Source organism: Emys orbicularis, chromosome 8 (assembly GCF_028017835.1).
Source record: "Emys orbicularis isolate rEmyOrb1 chromosome 8, rEmyOrb1.hap1, whole genome shotgun sequence".
In the NCBI taxonomy this organism is placed as follows: domain Eukaryota; kingdom Metazoa; phylum Chordata; order Testudines; family Emydidae; genus Emys; species Emys orbicularis.
Genome location: NC_088690.1, coordinates 113,747,442 through 113,769,864, shown reverse-complemented (window position 1 = coordinate 113,769,864; position 22,423 = coordinate 113,747,442). Strand labels below are relative to the sequence as shown.

The 22,423-nt window shown below is 48.3% G+C and overlaps 1 protein-coding gene across 1 annotated transcript; it reads left to right on the top strand.

Moving 5' to 3' along the window:
• Positions 1-10,406: 10,406 nt before the first annotated feature.
• Positions 10,407-22,118, top strand: GFRA3 (GDNF family receptor alpha 3). The gene is made up of 8 exons (XM_065410121.1): positions 10,407-10,449; positions 14,868-15,140; positions 16,025-16,117; positions 18,106-18,451; positions 18,527-18,636; positions 20,167-20,301; positions 21,521-21,651; positions 21,981-22,118. Exons 1-8 carry the CDS (start codon positions 10,407-10,409, stop codon positions 22,116-22,118), a joined length of 1,269 nt encoding a protein of 422 aa, XP_065266193.1.
• The last annotated feature ends 305 nt before the right edge of the window (positions 22,119-22,423 follow it).

The window sequence follows — 22,423 nt, the reverse complement described above, 5'->3', positions numbered from 1 at the left end:
AGAGATGTAATCCACCAATGTGGTTGGGAAAGGTCCAGCTCAGAACACAGAAATGTTTGTGTTTTTTGAAGTTTTGGATCTATGAGATCCCAGAGTAGCACTAAATTCCACAGGAAGGATGATTTCTTAAAGCTTTGAATAAAACAAAATATCCATAAAGGATATTCACTCACCTGCCAGGCCCTAAGGTCACGCATCTGCTTCCCCTGCATAAGCTGCTGACATTACTTATCCCCAAAACAGTCAGGACCTGTCAAACCCCGTCAAGAGCGATGGAGAAAAGATGAGCCATAGGAATGAGGCTAAAAGCTGGGGAAATCAGATCAGGGTTTACAGTTTACATTTTCTGCAGCTGCTTCAGTAGGCCAAAGGACTAGAACTTGCAGGGGAATTGGAGAAACTGATCCCCAAGATATTACACATTAGAGTGGTAGGTGACCCCTAGGTCAGACCTGGCCTATAGGATTCCAAGTGGAAAAACTGGTGAAAGGCTGGTCCTGAGAGACTGGTAATTATCAGACTCTCTGAGCTTTGTGAAAAGCCTGAAGTACTACCTGCAGAGCAAGGAAAAGGGAAAAACACCAAACAAGCTGTAGTGTGTCACAGGGTCCCAAGCACGGGCACTGAAATGCTTTGAAAGCTGAGATCTGGCTGCTTTCCTGTTATACCTGGCCAAACAACTCACTGTGCAGCTAGAAATGCCATCTTAGGGGAGTGGTGGATTCTCCATCACTTAGAGTCTCTACCTCAAGACTGAATATCTTTCTAAAAACATAGTCTGACTCAACCACAAGATACAGGCTGGATGCAGAAGACACTGGGCAATGTTCTCTGGCCTGTGTGAGGCAGTGAGCTCTGACCCTTCTGGCTGCAAATTCTATGACTCTGTGATTACTGTGTCTCAGAAGGTGCTGTACTAATCTGACAAATGTAGCAGAGTTACAGTTTAAAAAAATTCCCCCAAAATAGTAATATGAGTCCTCACATCTCTCTGCTTTTAAAACTTTTTGAGAAGAGGAGGAAAGTGCAGTATTTGTCTGAACTGCAGGGTTTGACCTGAAATAGTGACATTCTACTGTACTTAGTTTTATCTCGTATTTTACCATTACTTCTTATTTGTATTGCTGTAGTGCCTAGGGACCCTAGTCATGGACCAGGGCCCCATTGTGCTAGGGGCTGTACAAACTCAGAAAAAAAGGACGGTACCTCCCCCTAGTAGTTTACAATCTAAGTATCAGACAAGAGGCAACAGATGGATACAGACAGATGGGGGAGTACAAGTAAATAACGAGACAATATTGATGATAGGCGGTGGTCACAGCACACCAGCAGCCTAACTTTATAATTTCAAGGCATTGAATAATTATTAAGCTAACTAATTAACCCCTCCAGCCCCACTGTGAAGTAAATATGTTTTTCCTTACTTTATAAATGAGGAGACCAAGGCAGGGGAGTGAAGTGACCTGCCCAAGTCCACATATCAAACCAGTAGTAGAACCACCAGGATTAGAGCTCAGGTTCCTGACTCCTGACCCCTTGCTCGGATAATCAGACAACAACTCTGATATAGAATGAAGAAAGGATGGGTACTTCAAGGTGCTGTAGTCAGTGTGGATCCCACAGTAGCATGCTCATGCATGCCAGACTGGATTATTTTCACTAGCAATGTCCGTGGGAGCCACACATGTGCCCTGAGCCTCCTTGTGCTCCTATACAAAGACAAAGAGCAAGGCAGCCATGGCCCTCCCTCAGTTTCCATGCAGTTCAAAGCCCATGCAGCTCAGGGCCCTGAAAGCAGGGATGGAGGATGAGTTGTGGGATCCACACTGACAACATCTCGAAGAGTAAGTAGCTGTTTTCTTCTTTGAGTATGTGTCACTATGGATCCCGGTGGGTGACCAGCAAGCAGTACCCTCTTCCAGAAGGTGGGTATGAGGAGTATCAGTCGTACTACTCAAATAAGGATTGAAGCACTGCTCTTCCAAACTTGGTGTCTGCCTCAGTTGCCAAGTCAAGTATGTAATGTTTAACAAACGGCAGTAGATTACTCCACGGGGCTACCTTACAAATCTCAATGGTTGGCACCTTTCTGAAGCATACTGACCATGTCTCCTGTGCTCCGGTGAGTGTACTTTGGCGTCCAGAGGGACAGGCTTGCCAGACAGCTGGTAATAGGTGGAGATTAACTGCATAATCCACTTGAAGAGTCTCTGTGAGGAGATTGTCTGTCCTACTGATAGACCTAGTATGTCTACAAAGCAATGAGGAGAGAGACAAAGGGGCATAGTCCTGTCTAGGAAGCAAAGAAGCGCTCTGGAAATGTCTCACGTGTGAAGGTTCTTTTCTTCTGGAGAAGAACGAGGTTTTAGAAGGAAGAATGGTGGGGTGATTGACTTATTCATGGGGAATTCTGAGTCTACTTTGGTAATGAACTTGGAGTGTGGTCTCATCACTTTGTCCCTGTGAAATTATGTGTATGATGGCACTCTCACTGAATTTCTGTGCTGACATAATGGCAACGAAGAAGACCATCTTGCCGGTAAGGTGGTATAAAGAACATTTGGATAGAGGTTTGAAGGAAGCCTCCATGAGACACAAAAGGATCACATTAAAGTCCCAGGTGGGTGTGACGAAGTGGGAATTTTTTGTAATATTATTAATGAATCCTATGGGATTCACACCTCAGTTTCCCTCTATACTTTGCATTGCTACACCGTGGGGGAGGGGAGGAGGGTTAAGTCTGCTTTTGGGGGCAGCACAGGCCATGAGATGTAAGTGTTGCCTTGCTGTCTGAGATGCAGTGAGAGTCATTAAGGAAGTGTCTAGAACCTGCTGAAAGTGACCCATATCAATGCAGAATCTGAGACAATGGGAAGCCCTAATGACCAGAAAACAGTCACACCCAGCAACCTAGATGAAGGAGATCCCCTTTCCCCTCCTCCCACTCCCACACCTCACATCAGGGAAGTTGAACACATTCCCAGCTCTAGCACAAAGGACTGAGACGTGGCAGGCAGAGGACAAAGAGTTGGCTTCTGGAAGAAGTTGGCTGCTTTCACCTGGGACAGACAAAGTGGTCAGAAGAACAGGAGTACTTGTGGCACCTTAGAGACTAAAATTTATTTGAGCATAAGCTTTCTTGGGCTACATACCACTTCATCAGATACATAGAATGGAACATATAGTAAGAAGATATATATACATACAGAGAACATGAAAAGGTGGAAGTTGCCATACCAACTCTAAAAGGCTAATTAATTAAGAGGAATGGAAAACCTTTCCTATGAAAGGAGACTCGAGGAGCTCGGTTTGTTTAGCCTAACCAAAAGAAGGCTGAGGGGGGATATGATTGCTATCTTTAAATATATCAAAGGGATTAATACCAAGGAGGGAGAGGAATTATTTCAGCTCAGTAGTAATGTGGACACGAGAACGAATGGATATAAACTGGCCGTGGGGAAGTTTAGGCTTGAAATTAGAAGAAGGTTTCTAACCGTCAGAGGGGTGAAATTTTGGAACAGCCTTCCGAGGGAAACGGTGGAGGCGAAAGACCTTTCTGACTTCAAGATTAGGCTTGATAAGTTTATGGAGGGAATGGTTTGAAGGGATAACGTGATTTTAGTCAATTAGGCATTAACGTGCCATCGCGGGTAAAATGAGGATCCGGCTGTAGAATCTTGCCTGTATGCTCGGGGTACTGCTGATCGCCATATTTGGGGTCGGGAAGGAATTTTCCTCCAGGGTAGATTGGCAGAGGCCCTGGAGGTTTTTCGCCTTCCTCCGCAGCATAGGGCAGGGCTCGCAGGCTGGAATATTCTGTTGTGGGTGGGTCAGCTTTTGTGGCCTGCATCATGCGGGAGGTCAGACTAGATGACCATATTGGTCCCTTCTGACCTTAAAGTCTATGAGTCTATGAGTCTATAAGATGAGCTATTAGCAGCAGAAGAAAAAAACTTTTGTAGTGATAAGAGACAGAGCCTGAATAGAGTCCACTACAGCGTGACTAGTGGATTGTGCTGGCTTGGCCACATGGAGTATGTTTGAACCTTAATTTTTCTATGCTAACCTAAACACTTCCAGTCCTGTGTTCCAGTTGACTAAGAAATCCTACTCTGTTTTGAAAACGCTGCCTGGAGTCATTGAAAATACTTGCTGAGGTGCATTAGTCCCAGAAGAACATACAAGTCTCCAACTAGGAATCTATCTCAATTGGATTCGCTGAGCAGAGCTAACAGCATGAAGCAGGAGTGCTGGAGGTTGGAGGCTCAGTCTTATAGGCGAAGAGGCTGCATTACCTACCCTGAAGGAAGACTGAGACCCTTTGGGGGTCTGGCACACTGAAGTGGGTCCTCCAAGAGACTGTTTAAAAGCTGGGGCGTAGCTACTGTCCTGTTGATCCATGACAGGGTGCATGATAGAGGGCAGACATGAAAAAGGCCCTTGATAAATCTTGACACTGTAGGGTGTGAGTAAATGGAATGTGATCGAGCTGGCACATGATGCACTGATATTGCTGCTCTGCGGACCTTTAGAGAGATAAATGCCAGTCCCGCCTGTTTCTGAAGCAGCATGTAATCCAGGATCTTTGGGATCTGGGCTTCAACTGGATTTACATTGGTTTGGATCACCCATATGGCAAACCTCTTCCATTTCACGGAGCAGATCCTCCGAGTGGAAGCTTTCCTGCTCTGCATAAGAATTTCTTGCACTTGTCTAGAGTGCTCCCATTCAGTGATGTTCATTCAGCCAGCATCCAACCCATCACGTGCAGTGACTGTGGGTCCCAATGCAGTACTTGAATCTGAGACACCGTATCCAGGCAAGAGGGAAGGCAAATGGGAGGTTGGCTGCACAGCTGGAGTAGGTCTGACAGTTAAAACTGCTTTGACCAGTATCAGGCTATCATGAGAACAGTAGCCTCCCTTGTCCCATCTGCTCTTGGATATATCTTGGGGATGAGAGGGATTGATGGGAAGGCACAGAGGAGACCTTGAGACAATTGAAGGAGAAAAACATCCAGTGAGATTCCCTGCACCCCACACACCGAGCAGAAGATTTTAGTATTCTCTGCGGTGGTGAAATCACCAGAATATCAGGTCTAGGATGGATTTCTGCAGTGACCACTCATGGTTGGTTACTACATTTCTGCTCAAGAAATCAGTAAGGTTATTATTGACCCCTGAAAAATACAGGGACAATGGAGTCACTCCATGTTGGTGACACTATTCCCAGACTCAGTGGTTTCCAGGCACAGTGGGACAAGCAAGCACCTCCTTGTTTGTTGATACACTGCCTCGTCAATGTATTTTCCATCAGGATCTGCAATACAGAGTTCCATAGAAGAGGTAGGAATGCTATACAGGCCAACCCGATGGCCCTCAGCTCTAGGTTGTCCATGTGCAACTTCAGATTGTATGGAGACAACACTCCTTGCATTTGGAGGTGAAGCTAGTGGGTGCCCCAAACTGTCTCTAATGGGTCCATAATAAGCACCATTGCTGAGGAGGAGGTTAAGGAGGACACTTCCTTCCCCATATTCAATGGTACTAGCCACCAGATAAGTTCTTGTAGGACTTTGGGTGGTACCATGACCAATTTGTCCATGTAGTGCTTGGCTGAGTACACTGTCCTTAGTCCGTGTTGTAATGTCCAAAGACACTACAATTGCGTCCCCCTCAACGGTGCCATCCGCCACGGGAACCGGGACAAGCGCTGCAGGAAGTGCGGGTACGTCGCCGAAACCCTGCCCCACGTCCTATGCAGTTGCAAGCCCCACGCCAGAGCCTGGCAACTGCGACACAACGCCGTCCAGGACCGCCTGGTGAAGGCCATCGACCCGCGCCTGGGGGAAGTCACCGTTAACCGCACCGTCCCCGGCACCGACAGCCCGCTGCGCCCAGACATCGTCGTCACGGACGAGGTCGGTAAAAAGATCATCCTGGTCGACGTAACGATTCCGTTCGAGAACAGGACCCCGGCCTTCCGTGTAGCCCGAGCCCGCAAGCTTGAAAAATACGCCCCCCTGCCTGACGCCCTGCGGTCAAAGGGCTACGAGGTACACACAGACGCTCTGCTTGTCGGGGCCCTGGGTGCCTGGGACCCGTGCAACGAGCGAGTGCTGAAGTCCTGTGGAGTGGGCCGTCACTACGCACGGCTCATGAGACGCCTAATGGTCTCAGACACTATCCGTTGGTCCCGGGACATCTACACGGAACACATCACCGGCCACCGCCAATACCAGGAGTGAGCCGATCAGACCTCGCCCACCTGCAAGGGAGAAGGGACTCACTAACCCTCCCCCCCCCCACTGGGCCTGAGCCCCGAACCCACCCAACCTCACCGGCCGCCGCCAATTCCGAGAGCGAGCCGGGGAGACCTCACCCACCTACAAGGGGGAAGGGACCTTACCCCCTGAGCCCCAACCCCACCGGCCAGTTCCAATGCCGAGAATGAGCCAGGGAGACTTCACCCACCCGCAAGGGGGAAGGGACCTTTAAACCCCCTCCTACGAGACCTTACCCCCGGAGCCCCGAACCCACCCAACCTCACCGGCCACCGCCAACTCAGTGAGTGAGCCGGGGAGACCTCGCCCACCCGCAAGGGGGAAGGGACCCATATTCCCCCCCCCCCCCCCGAGCCCTGAACCAGCCCAACCCCACCGGCCACCGCCGATAACGAGAGTGAGCCGATGGGACCTCGCCCACCCGCAAGGGGAAAGGGGCCTATATACCCCCCCCGATGGGCCTTATCCCTTGAGCCCTGAACCCACCCAACCTCACTGGCCACCGCCAATGCCAAGAGTGAGCCGGGGAGACCTCGCCCACCCGCAAGGGGGAAGGGACCTATTAACCCCCCCCCCACCCGCTGGGCCTTTTTCCCTGAACCCTGAACCTACCCAACCTAACTGAATCCCACCACGTGAGGGTCGCCCCATCACCATTACCCAGCCCACCTACTTGTACCCATGACTTGTACCCATGACGATCCTTCAGGGATCTCTCCAGCGTGTCCAACACGCTGCTTGATAGACTTAACCCTAACCCTAAGTCTATCAAGCAGCATCACATAGTAATCCCATGCGTCTCCTGACCATATTGGACAGTCTTGCCATTATGTTGTATATGAGCAACTGAAGGGACCTGAATCTGTCTTCCAGCAGATATGTTTGCACTGACCTTGAGTTGAGTTGAGTGCCTATGAATTCTGTAATTTGTGATGGTGAGAGATGATTTTTCATAGTTCACCAGGAGCCCTAGCTGAAAGAACAGGGAGAAGATTCTGTCTAGAACTCTCTTGGTCTCATCCTGGCCTTACCCTGATCAGCCAGTCGTCCAGGTACAGGTACAAGTGAAGTCCCTGTTTCCTTATCTGTCCTACTGCCAAGCACTTAGTGAATACTGTCAGTGTTGTAGAGAGTCCAAAGGGTAGAAGCCTGTATTGGTAATGACTGGACCAACCGTGAATCTGAGGTATTTCTTGTGGGTTTGGTGGATGACAATATGGAAATATGTATCCTGAAAGTCAAGAGCCAGGACCCAGTCTTGAGCTTGGAGCAATGAAATAATGGAAGCAAGCATTACCACCCTGAATCTGAGGTGACACATGTATTTGTTGAGTCTCCGCACTTAAAGTGCAAGTGCGCTCACTGTCTCTCACACTTCCCTAACACACACACACACACACACGTCTCTCTCACAGAGACTGGCTCTCATGCCCACATACACTGTGCCTCTCATGAGTCCCAGTCCCCCAACACAAGAGAGCCCTGGGCTCTGGCAAGATGCAGCCCCCATGTGACAGCGTGAAGCCTGCCTTAAGCCACTGCCGGTGTGTGTCAGCAATGGGGGGAGTTTCTGGGGCCTGTGGGCGGGGGTGGTGGCTGTGCCCCCTCGACACACTGGGGTCAGTGGCACCAACTGGGGACTGCCTTCAGCGGAGCATAGGGGCACCAGTTTAATAATACTGCGTAGGGCCCCTAAATCCTAAGGATGGCCCTGGCCAGCCTTCCCCAAAAAAGTCTATTTTTGAGGACCTAAAAAGGGAAATGATGGATGGAACAGCCCAACATCTTGTCCATGAATTAAGCCTATTTCCACCACACACAATTTGAGTTTATTAATTTCCAGTTCCACTCTCCTTGTTTACCAGGCATAATCTTAATACAATCCTTGAGTTACATCAGTAGGCCTTTTTGTCTGGACTAATTCAGTCCATCTGTCTCACTTTTGCACCTTTTCCCATCACCATTTCTTGTTATCAGTTATTGTGATATTTTATTAACTTTAATTCACTTTTGCAGTTGAGCTCACAATTAGGGTAAATTTGTAGGCCCAATTATTATAACAAAAAGAATCGTGCTCTGTATTTCTCATGGACCTCTTCTATGACTCCTAGACGGAGCAACAAGGCCACTTCCTAAAACTGTACATGTCTTAATATTATAAAAATTACAAATTGAAGGGTTGCTGCCTTAGCCATCTGTTGATGCAGAGCAGGGAGAGAAGTCAGTGCCGCTGCCATTAGAATGTACAACAGTGGCAAGAAGCTTTCGGAGCTGGTGCCAGATAAGATATTACAATTTTAATTTTGTTTTAGATTAAACAAAACATTAAGAAAAACCCTTTTTTAATAAGAAACCAAACCCAGAACATAGAAGAAGAAGAAACTCTGAAAACTGAGCTTCCTGCCTTAGAATATTCAGAGAAGTAAAGCCCAGTACTTACAAGCCAAAACAGAGTTCCAGAGGAAAACAAAAGATGATGTTATGTGAAATAGCCAGTTAGGGTCCTTCCACTTGCAGGGTTAAAGGTTACCTTTTTGTTGGATATTAACATTTATTGTATTTAATGTTTTTAAAATTTTGGGAAACAATTATTTGCTGGACATATTAACTAACCCATTGACTTGAAACGTATTTAAGAATGATACATACTGTTCTGAATCAATAAGAAAGCTATATTATTCTAAAACAACAGTTCTTCTTCGAGTGATTGCTCCTGTCTATTCCACATAGGTGTGCGAGCTCGCCTACTGTGGAATAGACAGGAGCAACACATCTCGAAGAACACCAGTTACGGAAAAGGTAACTGTCCTTTTTTACAACAAGTTCCTTGTACATTCAGAATGGGAGCTACATTCTCTGGCCCTGCCTGTGCAACCAATATTATTTGTTATTGACAGTTTATGTTTTCTGGAACAAATGCTGAACTTGGTGTGTCCTTGGTTACATTTGCAGTTAAACCTGTTCAGTTCTGTTTAGCTACAGTCATTGTCAGCAACCAGAAATTTCTGAAGTGTAGACAAAGTATCTGTCTGCTTTTTCTGCACCATCAGAATTAAACTGCTGTTGTGTTGGGAAGAATCAGTGAAATGGCAGATCAATGCACAGTTCGGGGGACAGTGAGACACGGATCAGGATGTCTAAAAACTTCAAACAAATCCTTTAAAAACATATTATTTCTTAAACACATCTATAGCTACGGTAGGTGCTGTGCCTAGTCACTGCAGCTTTCCTTTCAGATGGGTTGCACTCCTACCTGTTAGTGCACTTTGGACCCAGGCAATTTCCTGTCAGAAAGAAAATGAGCGCAGAGCTGCACTCGACTAGTAAATGACCCTAATCTACCTTTATTACAAATAATTTCCACAAATAGGCTGGAAGCAGAGTGAGAATCAAGCAGTACCTTGGGCTCTTCACTACCTTGACTACCAGCCCCATTCCCAGTTCTTGTCTTCCCACAACTCCCCCCTCAACCCGCCCGCCCCCAGGCCCCAAAAGGCTGTTTCACCCCAGTGACTTTTTACTCTCTCTTTAATCACACTTGGGTGAGCGGTGCTCTCCAGCAGGGCAGACCCATTCTGGGTGTGGGACCCATCACTGCCCGCCTGCACTTCCTTGTCACCAATCTGATGGCAGTGTGGTACTGAGTGAGAGGCAGAACACTGAGTTGCTCTGGGCACAGGTGTTTGGCCTGTTTCCGGTGCCCGTTACTTTGCTGAGGGCAGGGTTTCTCTCTCAGACCCCCTCGCCCATCCAGCGGGCCAGATCTGACACATGCAGCTACACAGACACGGGTAGAAAATCCCAGGCGCAGACACAGCGCCACAGCCAAGGCTGCACACGTGCGGTCACCCGCAGCAGCTGCCTGCGAGACACCCGGCCGGGCTGGAGGCTGGGGAGAGGGCTGGCTGGCCAGTCCGTGGGGAGGGGGCAGAGCCCGCCGCGGCTGGGGGAGGAGGCTGCAGTCAGCGGGGGGAGCGCAGCGCAGCGCAGCAGGAGGCGCCCAGTCCCCGCTCAGCATTCGGACAGCGCAGAGCCGGGAGGCGCCTGCCCAGCGGAGCCGAGCCCCGGCCGAGAGGAGCATGTGAGCGCCCGGAGGGACCTTCCGCGCCTGCCCGGCTCCAGCATGGGGCTCCCTCTGCTGCTGGGGCTGCTCCTCTGCCGAGCCGGTAACTGCCGGGGACTCGCCGGGCTGGGGCTCCGCGGGGGCGGGGACAAGCGGTCGAAGAACTTACCGACTCCCGGCGCGGAGCCAGCGCCGAGCCGCGGGCATCGCTAGCGGCTAGCGGGGCTCGGAGCGTGGCGGGGCCGAGCGGCTCCGGCCGCGATTTGCCTCTCCCCCGCCTCGCTCCTCTGCGCCCGCCCGGCAGGCTGCCCCGCCCGGGCTCCGGGACTCCCGGCACTGGATCCCCGGGTGGGCTCCTGGCCGCCTGGTGCCCGGGGTGTGGGAGGGACTCTCCCCCCCGCCCCGGCCCCTGGCTGTGCTGCGCCCGGCTCCTAGGGGCCCTGGCCGCCCCGCTGCTTTGCAGCCCAGGGGCTCGGCGCAGCCTCGGGCGGCGCAGCGAGCGCGGGTGAGTGCGGACGGCTGCGCGGGAGCGGAGCGCGCGTTGGGGCTGCCGGGTCTGGAAGCTGAGCCGCTTTGTTGTGTACGGATAAGCAAAGGGCGAGGGTGTCCCAGCGCTGCCCGAAGCCAGCATCAGAAACGCTCCCGCGGGGCTCGCGACTTGTTTAGGGATAGTTTTTATACCGGGTTAACTATCCTGGTTTGAACCCGGTGTCGGTAACGTGTCCCAGCGCCGTGGAACAGAACTGCTCTAAGGTTCCCGGTCCATGTAAGCACCGTAACTCGCCGTAACTGTGTTCACACGAGCGGTGGTTTCGGCCAGAGGAGTGAATTCGGTCCCAAACCCGAGAGTGGGGCAGGCTCTGTATCTGTCTGCGGAAGCGACGGTGAGAAGTTTCGGTCGGGATGTGCTGCTCCATGCTGGTCACTTGCAGTTATCGCCAGGACAAAGTTTTCGGTGCCAAAGAGCAGAAAGGCTGGACTGTATTATCAGGCGCTCTGAGCAGGTGTTTCGTGGCCGATTGATAGCAGAGCAACCCAGACATTCATTCCCTTGTTGTAGCGAAGTTGTAGCACTGAGAAGGACGCTGCAGCCAAGCCCTTTATTTGAGGCCATGGTAGCTGAAGTTTGTTCATAGGCTGCTTCACCGAAAGCGAACTTTGCATTAGCAGGGGGTTTATTCTGGCAGCTGAGGCGGCTGGTGGTTTTTTATTTACCGTAGGGCCCACGGAGTAGCTAGCATCTCTCAAGAAGGCACAGGTTCCTTCACAGGCCACCCAAAAGGGGTGCTAAGGCAGGAAAGCGTCAGCAAGCTATCGGCATTTGCTCTGGGAGTTGACCTGCATGTGGGGAGTGCTTGAGTTAGCACCCAGATGTTGCTAATGTGCCCTTTCCTGGTCGGAGGCACCTATCTACATGTTTTGTCTTCTTCTACAGCAGAGGGTCAACCAGTGATCTAAGCAGTTCTAGGTTTTGCCCCCAGTTTAATGAGGTTTTGTAACCATTTAAAGCTCATGGGGAAGACTCAATTGGAGGCAAAGCAGCTGATAAATTCCCCCAAAGCAGCAGGTGCCCCAAAACTGCAAACAGCCCCAAAGTGGCTGCCCAGGCTCATTCTTTGCAGCCAAGACAAACTCACTGGATTTCCTTGGGTCCAATAATTACCATAAGAACCAATTTTACAGAAGGTTGTGTTCCTGGAACCAAAATATAAACCACAAATATATGGGAGTTACTCAAAGTAAAAAGTATCAGAGGGGTAGCCGTGTTAGTCTGGATCTGTAAAAAGCAACAGAGAGTCCTGTGGCACCTTATAGACTAAGTGGGCACTCACTCACGAAAGCTTATGCTCCAATACATTTGTTAGTCTTAAAGGTGCCACAGGATTCTCTGTTGCTTTTTTCAAGGTAAAAAGACTCCTCATGGGTCTGAAAGCTGGCCCCTGAGGAGCCAGGTCTGGGAGAAAGAGACACTTCCTAGTCCCACTACTACCGCCAAGACAAGAGGAAGAGGCAGATCTGAGAGGAGACAACAGAAGGTGGAGGTGGCTGCAGCCTCTTTTCAAGAGTCACTGGGACCTGCAACATCACCACTAGTGCCACATGTTCTCACACAATCTATTTTGCTGGTAGCCAAACCAATAGCTAGCATGTGTTTTGGGTGGGTGAGATAATATCTTTTATTGGACCAACTTCTGCTGATGAGAGCTCTGTAAACTTGAAAGCTTGTCTCTCTGACCAACAGAAGTTGGTCCTATAAAAAGGTATTATCTACCTTGTCTCTCTAATATCCTGGGACCAACACAGCTACAACAACACTGAATGAAAGACAAACTGTCATATGGGGAAGACTTTTTGATGGTGCTTACAATGCAATCCATTTGATTGTTATGTGTTGTTCGTGGATTTCTGTCCCTCTTTGGATAATTCTCAACTGTGTTTGTGTTTACTAAAGAAAGGGTTTCCTGCTCCCAAACCATTGTTTTCTTCAGCATAATCTGGGGGAGAAGACTGAATGCCGCATTTGTGGCACCATAATCACAACAGTCTGTAATTTCATAAACACATAGCAGGAGGTGGAATGAGGGAGAGAATAAAACACCTGTCCTTTTGACCTAATATTTGATTAATTATTGTTTGTGTATCAATTATATATAAAAATCGAGGAATCTCAAAAGTGAAGGTCACCCACATCACTTCACTGGACATTGATATGAATAACAAGAACACCCAGAGTTTAATAAAATATAAAAAAAATTAGAAGGAATATAAAATCTCATGTTGCAGAGTTTATACCAATGTCTAGCTGTTAGGAAATAGGAGTCAGATTATCCCCACATCTGCCTACTGTGGGGTTTCTTGCACCTTCCAGAAGTTATTACAGATATTGGAACACAGTTTGGCTGTTGGGAATTTACATTGTTTTCAGCAGCATCAGATTTTGAACATATTTGTCATTTGTATTATGGTAATACCTAGAGATCCCAACCAAAATCAAAGCCCCATTCTGCTAGGCATGGTGGTACACAGATATATAGTGAGAGACAGTCACTGCACCAAAGAGCTTACAACATCACATTTTCTCTACATCACTGCTAGGCTAATGGCAAAGCAGAATCAGCTGTCGCAATTGCCAAGAAACTACTAAAAAGGCATAGCAGAATGATAGCGACTCATGGGCAGCATGACTAGAAAAATTAGAAGGCATGGGCAGCAGTCCAGCATGGCGTCACATGTCATGCAACCAGACTCTACTGCCTACAGCAAATAAACTTTTGAAGCCAGCAACAGTGGAAAAGGTGACAGAACAAATTAAACAGTGGTGACTGCAAATAGTATGAGAGGTGCCAAAGATCTTCCTGAACTCGAGACAGTACAGCCAGCACCCTAATGACAAAGGTAAGGAGGAGGGCCAGGACAGGTATCCAAAGAGCAGCACCAAGGCTATACATGGTAGAAGTACAAGGACAACTCTACCGCCACAACCATTGTATCCTAAGAACAACCAAGGAACAATTGTCTTCTTGAGATGGCCCACTTAGATTCACACACAGGAGCTACAGTAGAAACTGACAATGACAGTGTAATGAATTCCCACTAGTGACCCTGAGAAGGAGGGAAATACAATGCCAGTTAATCAACCTGCACAAAAATCTCCAGAAGAAAAACACCAACAGATGGAAGGGACTTCAAATAATACCCCTCTAAGTGGAAGAGTCCTAAAGTTGCCAAGTTTCAAAGACTCCTACATTGTTAATTCAATAAGTTCAATTAACATCCATTATAGGAAGACAGATATATTACAAGTGTCCTATACAAAAAATGTATATATACTGATATATCTCTAGTTAATATTAAGGGTACCATTTATTACCATAAGAATATGTAGCATTGTTCATAAGTGTCGTAGGTTCAATATAGTTGTTGTTCTGTACTGCAAATGGCTTTTTAAATGCAGGTCTTAATACCTAGTTCCAGGCTGTGTCAGTAGGGACAGCACAGACTCAGAGGGGATGAGCCCCCTTACACGCCACTCCCAGAAGCACAGCACCCTAAGCACCATGCTGGGGCACTGGGCTCACTGCTGACTCAGAGAGGAGAACTCCTCACACTACTCCCTGCAGCACCTGAGTTTTCCTTGGGGATCTCCTGTCCCATGTAAGTACGGAACAGCCCTGATCCTGATCAGGTTTGGAAGATTGCAAGCCACCCATAGGAGGGTTTTTTTAAAAAGCTGGCAAATGGCTTTGTATATAATCTCTTGCTATCCCTTTGAACCAATGTGAGTTCCTGTTGATGTCCATCCTCGCATTTCTAAAGGGAGGGAGCTCTTGTTCCCCACCTGTCCTACACCAAGGGTAGAGGATTCCATCTCACCCAGATCAAATAAACTTTCCCACGTCTGCCTTTGCAGAGATGTTCTTGCTGAGATAGGACAGAAAGTCTGTAGTGATGGTACTGAAACAATTGTTGTGTGGCTCTCTCCATGAATGAAGCCCTACCATTGTTTTCCTACTTGAACAGGAGGCCTCCTTGCTCTGCCAAGGGACTGCATAGCAGCTGAGAAGATTTGCCTGATGGACCCTGCCTGCAATGCCACCTACCAGGCTCTGGAAAACTGCTCCCTTGATAAGACACGTTTCCTCCTGCTGAGTCCTGATGCCAGAGCAAGGTGCCGGGATGCAAAGCTAGACCTCAGAAGCAGCCCTTTACTGCATTGCAAGTGTCACCGCCGCATGAGGAGACAGAAGCACTGCCTGCGCATCTACTGGACTGTTCACTCCAGCTTCACACACGGTGAGATGGAATCATTATTTATACATTATCTAGTAATTCCACAAACCTATGTACTATGAATACACACCCCAACAAGGGCAGGAGAGGGATTCAGTGGAGAATTCTGCCACAGCTCACTCTCCAATCCTGGAGGTGGTTGCTGGAGAATCACATCACACGGGCTCCCACCTCCTGGGGAAGAGGAGTCACTGGTGCTTTACAATAAATGTTTAAGAAATTAATATAATAAACAAAGTTTGGACACAGATTTCATATTTGGTTTAAAACTTATGACATGAGGTGGTGAGTTTATGTTCACGAAACAATTCTGGGGCTGGACCCTCAGGCTAACCAAGAGGACTACAGAGGGTCAGAGAGAGGGGAGGGGTGAGAAGGGAGGTTACGCTGCAACCTAAAGAAACAGAAAGTTGCTTTTGTCCAGCAGTGAGCAAGGGATTAATTAAAATGAGAAAAACAATGTTATCCTGAAAGCTGCTGTGTCACTGCTTTACTGTCAAAAGCTTCTGCCTAAAATTTTCCCCTGCCCTGCTATCATTGTAAAGAGACAGTGCACATATCCTCATGAATGCTGAGACTGAAAAGGAACAAATGAAAACTAGATCTAATCCTGGACGCAGAGAAGCCAATGAATGACTCCTATGTCAAAGCTGCTTAGTAACACACCAGTATCTCGGATAGGTCTGGGGCCATGGTTTGCTCTTGCTGGCTCTGCCTGGTTCTTGAGTAAAGCAGTATGTTTCTGGATGAACTCCAGTCCTGTGGGTACAACCAGATATGTTTTGTGTGTGCATGAAAGTCTCTCTAAAAGGAGAAACTGGTTCCAGTGTGTTCCCTCCCTCCCCCCCCCCCCACACCTCTCTGAATGTGTGTCTCACCTTGTCTAGGTTATTTCAATTTGGAGACTTCTCCTTATGAGGATCCAGCAAATGAAGAACCCTGGAAGATTGACTACAACAAGCTGGCAGCTTTGGTTTCAGGTAGGGATCATGACAGGTACACATTTCCCCCTTTTTCTTCCTCTCTCAGGGGCCACCTACTGGGCTGAAGATTATTAAGAGGAAAAATATTTTGAGGCAATACCCCCATTAAAACTGGTCAGTGGAATATTGGCTCCAGAGGACCTGAGATGGACAGGTGGAGCTTTTGGTGTCAGCATGCCAGAGAGTGGGGTGGATCCGTAGATCGCACTGCATGTAAGTGAAGCTATCCAAAAGGTAACTGGTTAGGAGAGATTAAAGGGAGAGAGTCAGAAGAGTGGAATGCATCAAGGAAAGCCCAACAAGGAAACAAGTCTAACAATTTCCATTTTGTAACTAATCCAGATTTTTTTTAAACTATTAAGATACAATAAATATTGGCATTTTCTCCATTATTTTTATTTTCCTTTAGCTTGTTTAGAAAAATCAAAAGTTCAGTTAACACACAGGTGAGATTCCCTCTTCATTGGACAATATCCACTTATTCCAAAAAGCATTACCAGACAGAAAAAATCTTCCCTATGCTTTGATATTTTCTGCACCTCCATTTCTCTATAAGACATCCCAACTAACAAGAAAAGATACATTACTAAAAAAGCTGATTTAGTACCTCCTATGGCCTGCCCATATCATGGAGGATAGATCCATCAATGGCTATTAGCCAGGATGGGCAGGAATGGTGTCCCTAGCCTCTGTTAACCAGAAGCTGGGAATGGGCGACAGGGGATGGATCACTTGATGACTCCCTGTTCTGTTCATTCCCTCTGGGGCACCTGGCGTTGGCCACTATTGGAAGACAAGATACTGGGCTAGATGGACCTTTATTCTGACTCAGTATGGCCACTCTTATGTCTAGTGTTCCCTGAGTTGCCTTCTAGTTTGTAAACTTAACTAAGAACAATTAGGAATATTTATGACCAGAGAAAAGCAACAGAGGGTCCTGTGGCACCTTTAAGACTAACAGAAGTATTGGGAGCATAAGCTTTCGTGGGTAAGAACCTCACTTCTTCAGATGCAAGAGAAAGATGACTTGCATCTGAAGAAGTGAGGTTCTTACCCACAAAAGCTTATGCTCCCAATACTTCTGTTAGTCTTAAAGGTGCCACAGGACCCTCTGTTGCTTTTTACAGATTCAGACTAACACGGCTACCCCTCTGATACTATGACCAGAGAGATAATTTTACAATGTATGTTACTTATGGTGGTTCACAATTTTTTCCAGTCAACTGCTAGAGTGTCAGTGGCAGAAACCAACATATGTGCCAATCAGTTTACCGCTCTTTACATCATACATATCTTTCATTGCTGTCCTCAAAAAAAGTGTGTGTCAGGATATGGCTTTATTTCATTGAGCAATTTTTATTTGTTCAAATAATGGAATTGAATCAATCTCATGAAAGATACATCAATAACTTTTTTGTCATTGTTGCCAACAAAGCCCTGAACTCTTTTCATAGACCTTTATGTTCAGGTGGAGTTCACCACCACTTTACATAACCTTAGACATAATCTGTCCTCTTCACTAGCAGGACAAATGTTTGAAAACTGTTCACTGGACCCAGAACCAGGTTTAAATGCTGTTTTCAGATACTGTTCCCCAGCAGTCATAGAGGAAGGGGAGTAACTCCTCCTGCTCCATAAGGCAGCGAGTGAGCCATAACAGACATAGGTGTGAGCCTGTGAAGCACAAACACTCCTGCCCCCCCCCCCCCCCCCGCTCCTGCAAACCACATTCCAAAGAGCAAGGCTTGTTCAGGTGTCCTCAACCCCTGGGACTAGGCCTGAAGCACACTAGCACAGAGCAGAGTCAGCTTGCCTGATGCCCTTCCCGTTTTCCCATGAATCCCTGCTGAGTGATCACTAAATTGCAGTGTAACAGGATGGTAGCCTGCCCTCTCCGAGGGGCTGCAGGAGCCTGCAGCTCCTTCTACTCACACCTGAAATCTCCTCTGGGATTTACTGTCCCTGGGTTTCTGTTGGCTTTTCAGGTTCACATCTAGCAGGGGACAGCGCAAATGCCTGCCTGAAAGCAACTCACTTCTGCAGCCTGAATGAGAAATGTGTCCATCTGCGCACATATTATGCCTCCAGCTGCACCGAGGGTGCAGAGTCTGGAGGCACCTGTGACCAGCGTAAGTGCCACAAAAGGCTACGACAGTTCTTTGAGAAGGTCCCTGAGGATTTCACCAAGAGGCTCCTGTTCTGTCCATGTCAAGATGAGCTCTGTGGGGAGCGACGCCGGAAAACCATTGTCCCTGAGTGCTCCTTCCAGGACAGCATCAAACCCAACTGCCTCCTTCTCTTGGACTCCTGTATGAAAGAGCATATCTGCAAGTAGGTCTGTCAGCAAGGGGCATTAGCCCAGTGAAAAGAGCAGTCCTGACTCTGATGCTCTTCTTCTTCCTACAGATCCCGACTGGCTGATTTCCAACAGAACTGTCAGCCTGCAGGCATGTCCCCAGATGGCTGTTCTCAGCACAACCATGCCGCGTGCCTGAAGGCTTACATGGGGATGATTGGTAAGTGGTGACTAAAGGGGGACATAAGAAGGCTTGATGAGGAGCATGCTCTCAGGCATACATGGGGATGGGGGGAGTGACAAGAGGGTGTGCCTGAAGGTGTATGGAGCTGAGGACTGGCGAGGTCCATGCCCTGATCTTATCTGAGCTTAAGGTCATGGTATTGAAGACACTTGAGCCTGGCCCATGTTGGTGTTTTCCCTTCCCCAGTGTAGACAGGGCCTAAAGAGGAATTCAGTTAGCATCCATAACACCTATGCCACCTACAAGGCCAGAGACTATATATTCTCCAATTCTCCCTCCATTGACGAGATAGCAGCATCACCCCCATGTCTCTTACACGTAATTTACATACCAAATCTATCTTGCTTCTTATAAAGGTGCTTATCCTGCAGTGCCTGAGCAGCAGAGTCCTGCCCACCTGTGTGATATAGCCACTCCTGACACTCCAGCCACTGGCCATTTTACAGCCATTTTATCCTTTTACTAGCCACATGAACATCCATTCTCAGGGTCCCTGGTTGCAGACACCTTAAACCCTGTATTCCCTCATGGTTTGGCTGCCTGAGCCCTGATGAGACATTTGCTGGATTTGTCACCAACAAAGCCTTCATAGAGGCCACAGGGACACTGCCAAATTCATGGGATTTAAGATGTCCCCGGTCACAGCTGGTTGTAGCCAAACTGGCACGGCATCCCAAGGTTCGCTCCCTGTGACAGCTGTAATAGACATGAATCTGCTAACAATGAAGCTGTATAGGCCAGGGATGAGTGGGCACTTTAACTGCATTTCCAGACTATCCTTGTTTGTTTGTAAAGTCTTCATTGTATTAACATGGTCACTGAACTGTATCGCATAGCCAGGCTGCAGCTGCACAATGTGTATCTGGGAACAGGCCGTAGGCCGTCAGTTTGTTGGCAGGGGTAACTGGAAGTTATGGCAGAAGAGCCGATCACTGCCACATGTCAGTGCTCCTGTTTCTGGAGAGGGGCAGAAGTGTCTCTGCACTCGGCTGCACATCTTCTCATTTACAGCTTTCTTCCCATAGGCAGTAATCAGTGTGCTTCATTGTTAGGACCACTTGGGTGGGGTGCAGCAGGCTCCCTGGCCCCTCCTGCACCCGACTCCTCAAGTACCCAAGACTGCATGCACCTCGGCGCAGAGGGCTCTCTGCCCCCCAGACTGCACGCGCCTCGGCGCAGAGGGCTCCCTGCCTCCCAGCTCCTCCCTGGGCAGATGTGCCTCAGCACATTTATGTTTAATGATAATTTGTGATGCATTGAAAGTAATACATGCAAACATCATTTAGCTACAGTACATAGAAACTGCCCAGAGAATGGGCCTCCCTAGCCTGCAGCGTGTCCAGGGGACTCTAGAGGCACAGAGCATGAGTGTGAAGGCCATGGTGTGATGCCCTGGTCAGAGGCAGTGGCTGGTACTCACTGGCTCAGAGGGTCACTGCACCCAGCCCACCTGAACGCTTTCATACAAACAAATCCTGATTCTCATTTCTTGGGGACTGGGGACAGGTACAGCCATGACACCAAACTATGTTGGTAACTCCAGCACGGAGGTTTCGCTATGGTGTACCTGTGAGAACAGTGGCAACCAGCAGGAGGAGTGTGACCAGATACGCAGCATGTTCATTAGCAACAAATGCCTCAGTAAGTGCTATACAACAAGCAACTTGGGACACAGATTCAGCATAATTAAGTTCAAACCTCTTGTTGCTTTCCAGGTCCTACATCACACAGCTCCTGCCTACAGCTCCAACCTGCTCTCCTTTGGCATTTCCCTACCCTCTCTATTCCACCACTAGCGTCAGCCTAGATACTCCCTTTCTCTGCTCTTACAGGCATCTCTGAACTTTCTTCCACATTACACCTTATCCCCAGATCTGTGCACAAAGTCATTTCTCTAGCCACATTCAGCCCCTCCCAGAGACTCACTTCTGCAGTCTCACCTATAATAAGTGAGGGGGTAGGAGAGGTTAAGAGAGAAAACCAGCATCACACTATATCCATGGCTTACTGAATAACCACATGATCTCACTGCCATCATCTTGTCCTTCCTCACCTTCCCTTACCTCTGACCCTCATTTGCTGGACAGAGCCTGGGATTCCAGGTGTCTCTGTGAGACACTTAGTACAGTCCTGGGTGCTCAAAAAATAAATAGTAATTTGACCCATCACAGCTTGGCATGGACCATATCACTGGGCCAGCAGCTCAGCAATAGCTCTCAAATCCTGCTGGCTGAGATTGGGTAAAACCCAGCTGTGAGTGGTAGCTGTGTCCAGAGCCCCTATTCCCTTTATCCATCTCTGGCATCCCAGCAATGGGCTTTATTAAGATTTAAATATTTTATGACTGTAAAAGCTTCCAAAGGGCATCAAATAAAGAAACCAGCATCACTATATAATTGTTTAATATTAATGTATTTTCTATGTATTGAATTCATGGCCTCATACATGCAAAGCATGCGCTCTACCACTGAGCTATAGCTACTATATAGAGAAATCTCACACCAATAGAACAGCTCAGCCCACTCACACTGCCCACCTCAGACACACCCTAACTCTGACACACCCCCATAGGATGACAGAAAGTAGAGGGGGAAAACCCCATTCAGACCAATCCACTGCACCCCAGATACCATGCGAGATTGGTCCCTGCATCTGTTCTGTAGTACTTTATCCAGCCACACATACACCCCACACAGTAATATGCCACTGCATACAGTATTTACACTCCCCAAAGCAAAACCACCCTTACAAGCCCCAACATGTGAGCTTCCCAACATAGCCTGTCGGGGGAGGGCTATATTCCAAGGTGAGCGAATGAGGAAAGCACCTTCTTAGATGTTTGTTTGACTTCTACCTGCAGAAAATACAATTCAGTCTCAGATGCATCTGAGCCAGGCAACTCTGGAGGGGCAGGAAGGATTGTTTTACATGCCTTCCCTGAGCTTCCAGGGGGACAGCACCAACACTTCTCTTGCTTCAGAAATGTGCCAGGTATGAATTCCTTTACTACCTTCACAAAGCAGCCAGTAAAGTGGCATAGAGAAAGTAACTAGCATCAGAGAAACAAGCAGCTCTGGGCACCTGAAGGAGGGAGCTGTGCAGGTATCAGAGCCTCAGAAAAGTATCCTCTCCCCATCACTATTCTAGTTGCTCTGTCCCATAGGTTAGCAGAGGGGCCAGTGTGTAGGGGCGAGAGCCATGTTACTTGGCATGGTAGGTTCCCAAATCCTCAGTGCTAATCTCAGAATGGGAGATCCTGCAGCCAGGGGCCGGAGTGAACTCGATCCAATTTGAATTAATTTCTCCCTTTCCCTTCCCAGGTCACCAAGACAAAGCCATGGCCAGACATCTCTGAGTACAGCAGCATGCCCATGGCCTCCTCTGTGTATGCTGGAGCTGGGGTTTCCTGGCCCCCAATGGCCCTGCTGCTAGTGTTGCTCCTGCTCAGCCCACCTTAACTTGACACAACGGGCATTTGTCCCTTCCACATAATTCTCCTCACTCTGCACCCAGATATTGACCTACTAACTCGCCCTTTGGGAACTGAAGACCTCCAGAGAAGAGGAACTGAACAGTCTCACCCCAGAACAGGAAGGCCTGCATCCTTCTCCTAGGAGTGAGTCATTTCACTCAGCTCCTTCTGCAGCTAGAACTGCAGGGGCTGGTTGTCCAACACTATCTTCTCCCCCCACTCCTAGCACTCAAGAGGAAGAGTAGCCCGCTGGGAGACTTTAGGGCACTATTTTGTTTGTTTGTAAAGACA

Excerpts from the sequence above, each read along its gene's own strand:
- GFRA3 (XM_065410121.1), top strand. The coding sequence starts at position 10,407 with ATGGGGCTCCCTCTGCTGCTGGGGCTGCTCCTCTGCCGAGCCG. Across the intron at positions 18,452-18,526 it reads ATGAAAGAGCATATCTGCAA|ATCCCGACTGGCTGATTTCC; the intron begins GTAGGTCTGTCA and ends TTCTTCCTACAG. Across the intron at positions 20,302-21,520 it reads CATTAGCAACAAATGCCTCA|AAAATACAATTCAGTCTCAG; the intron begins GTAAGTGCTATA and ends TTCTACCTGCAG.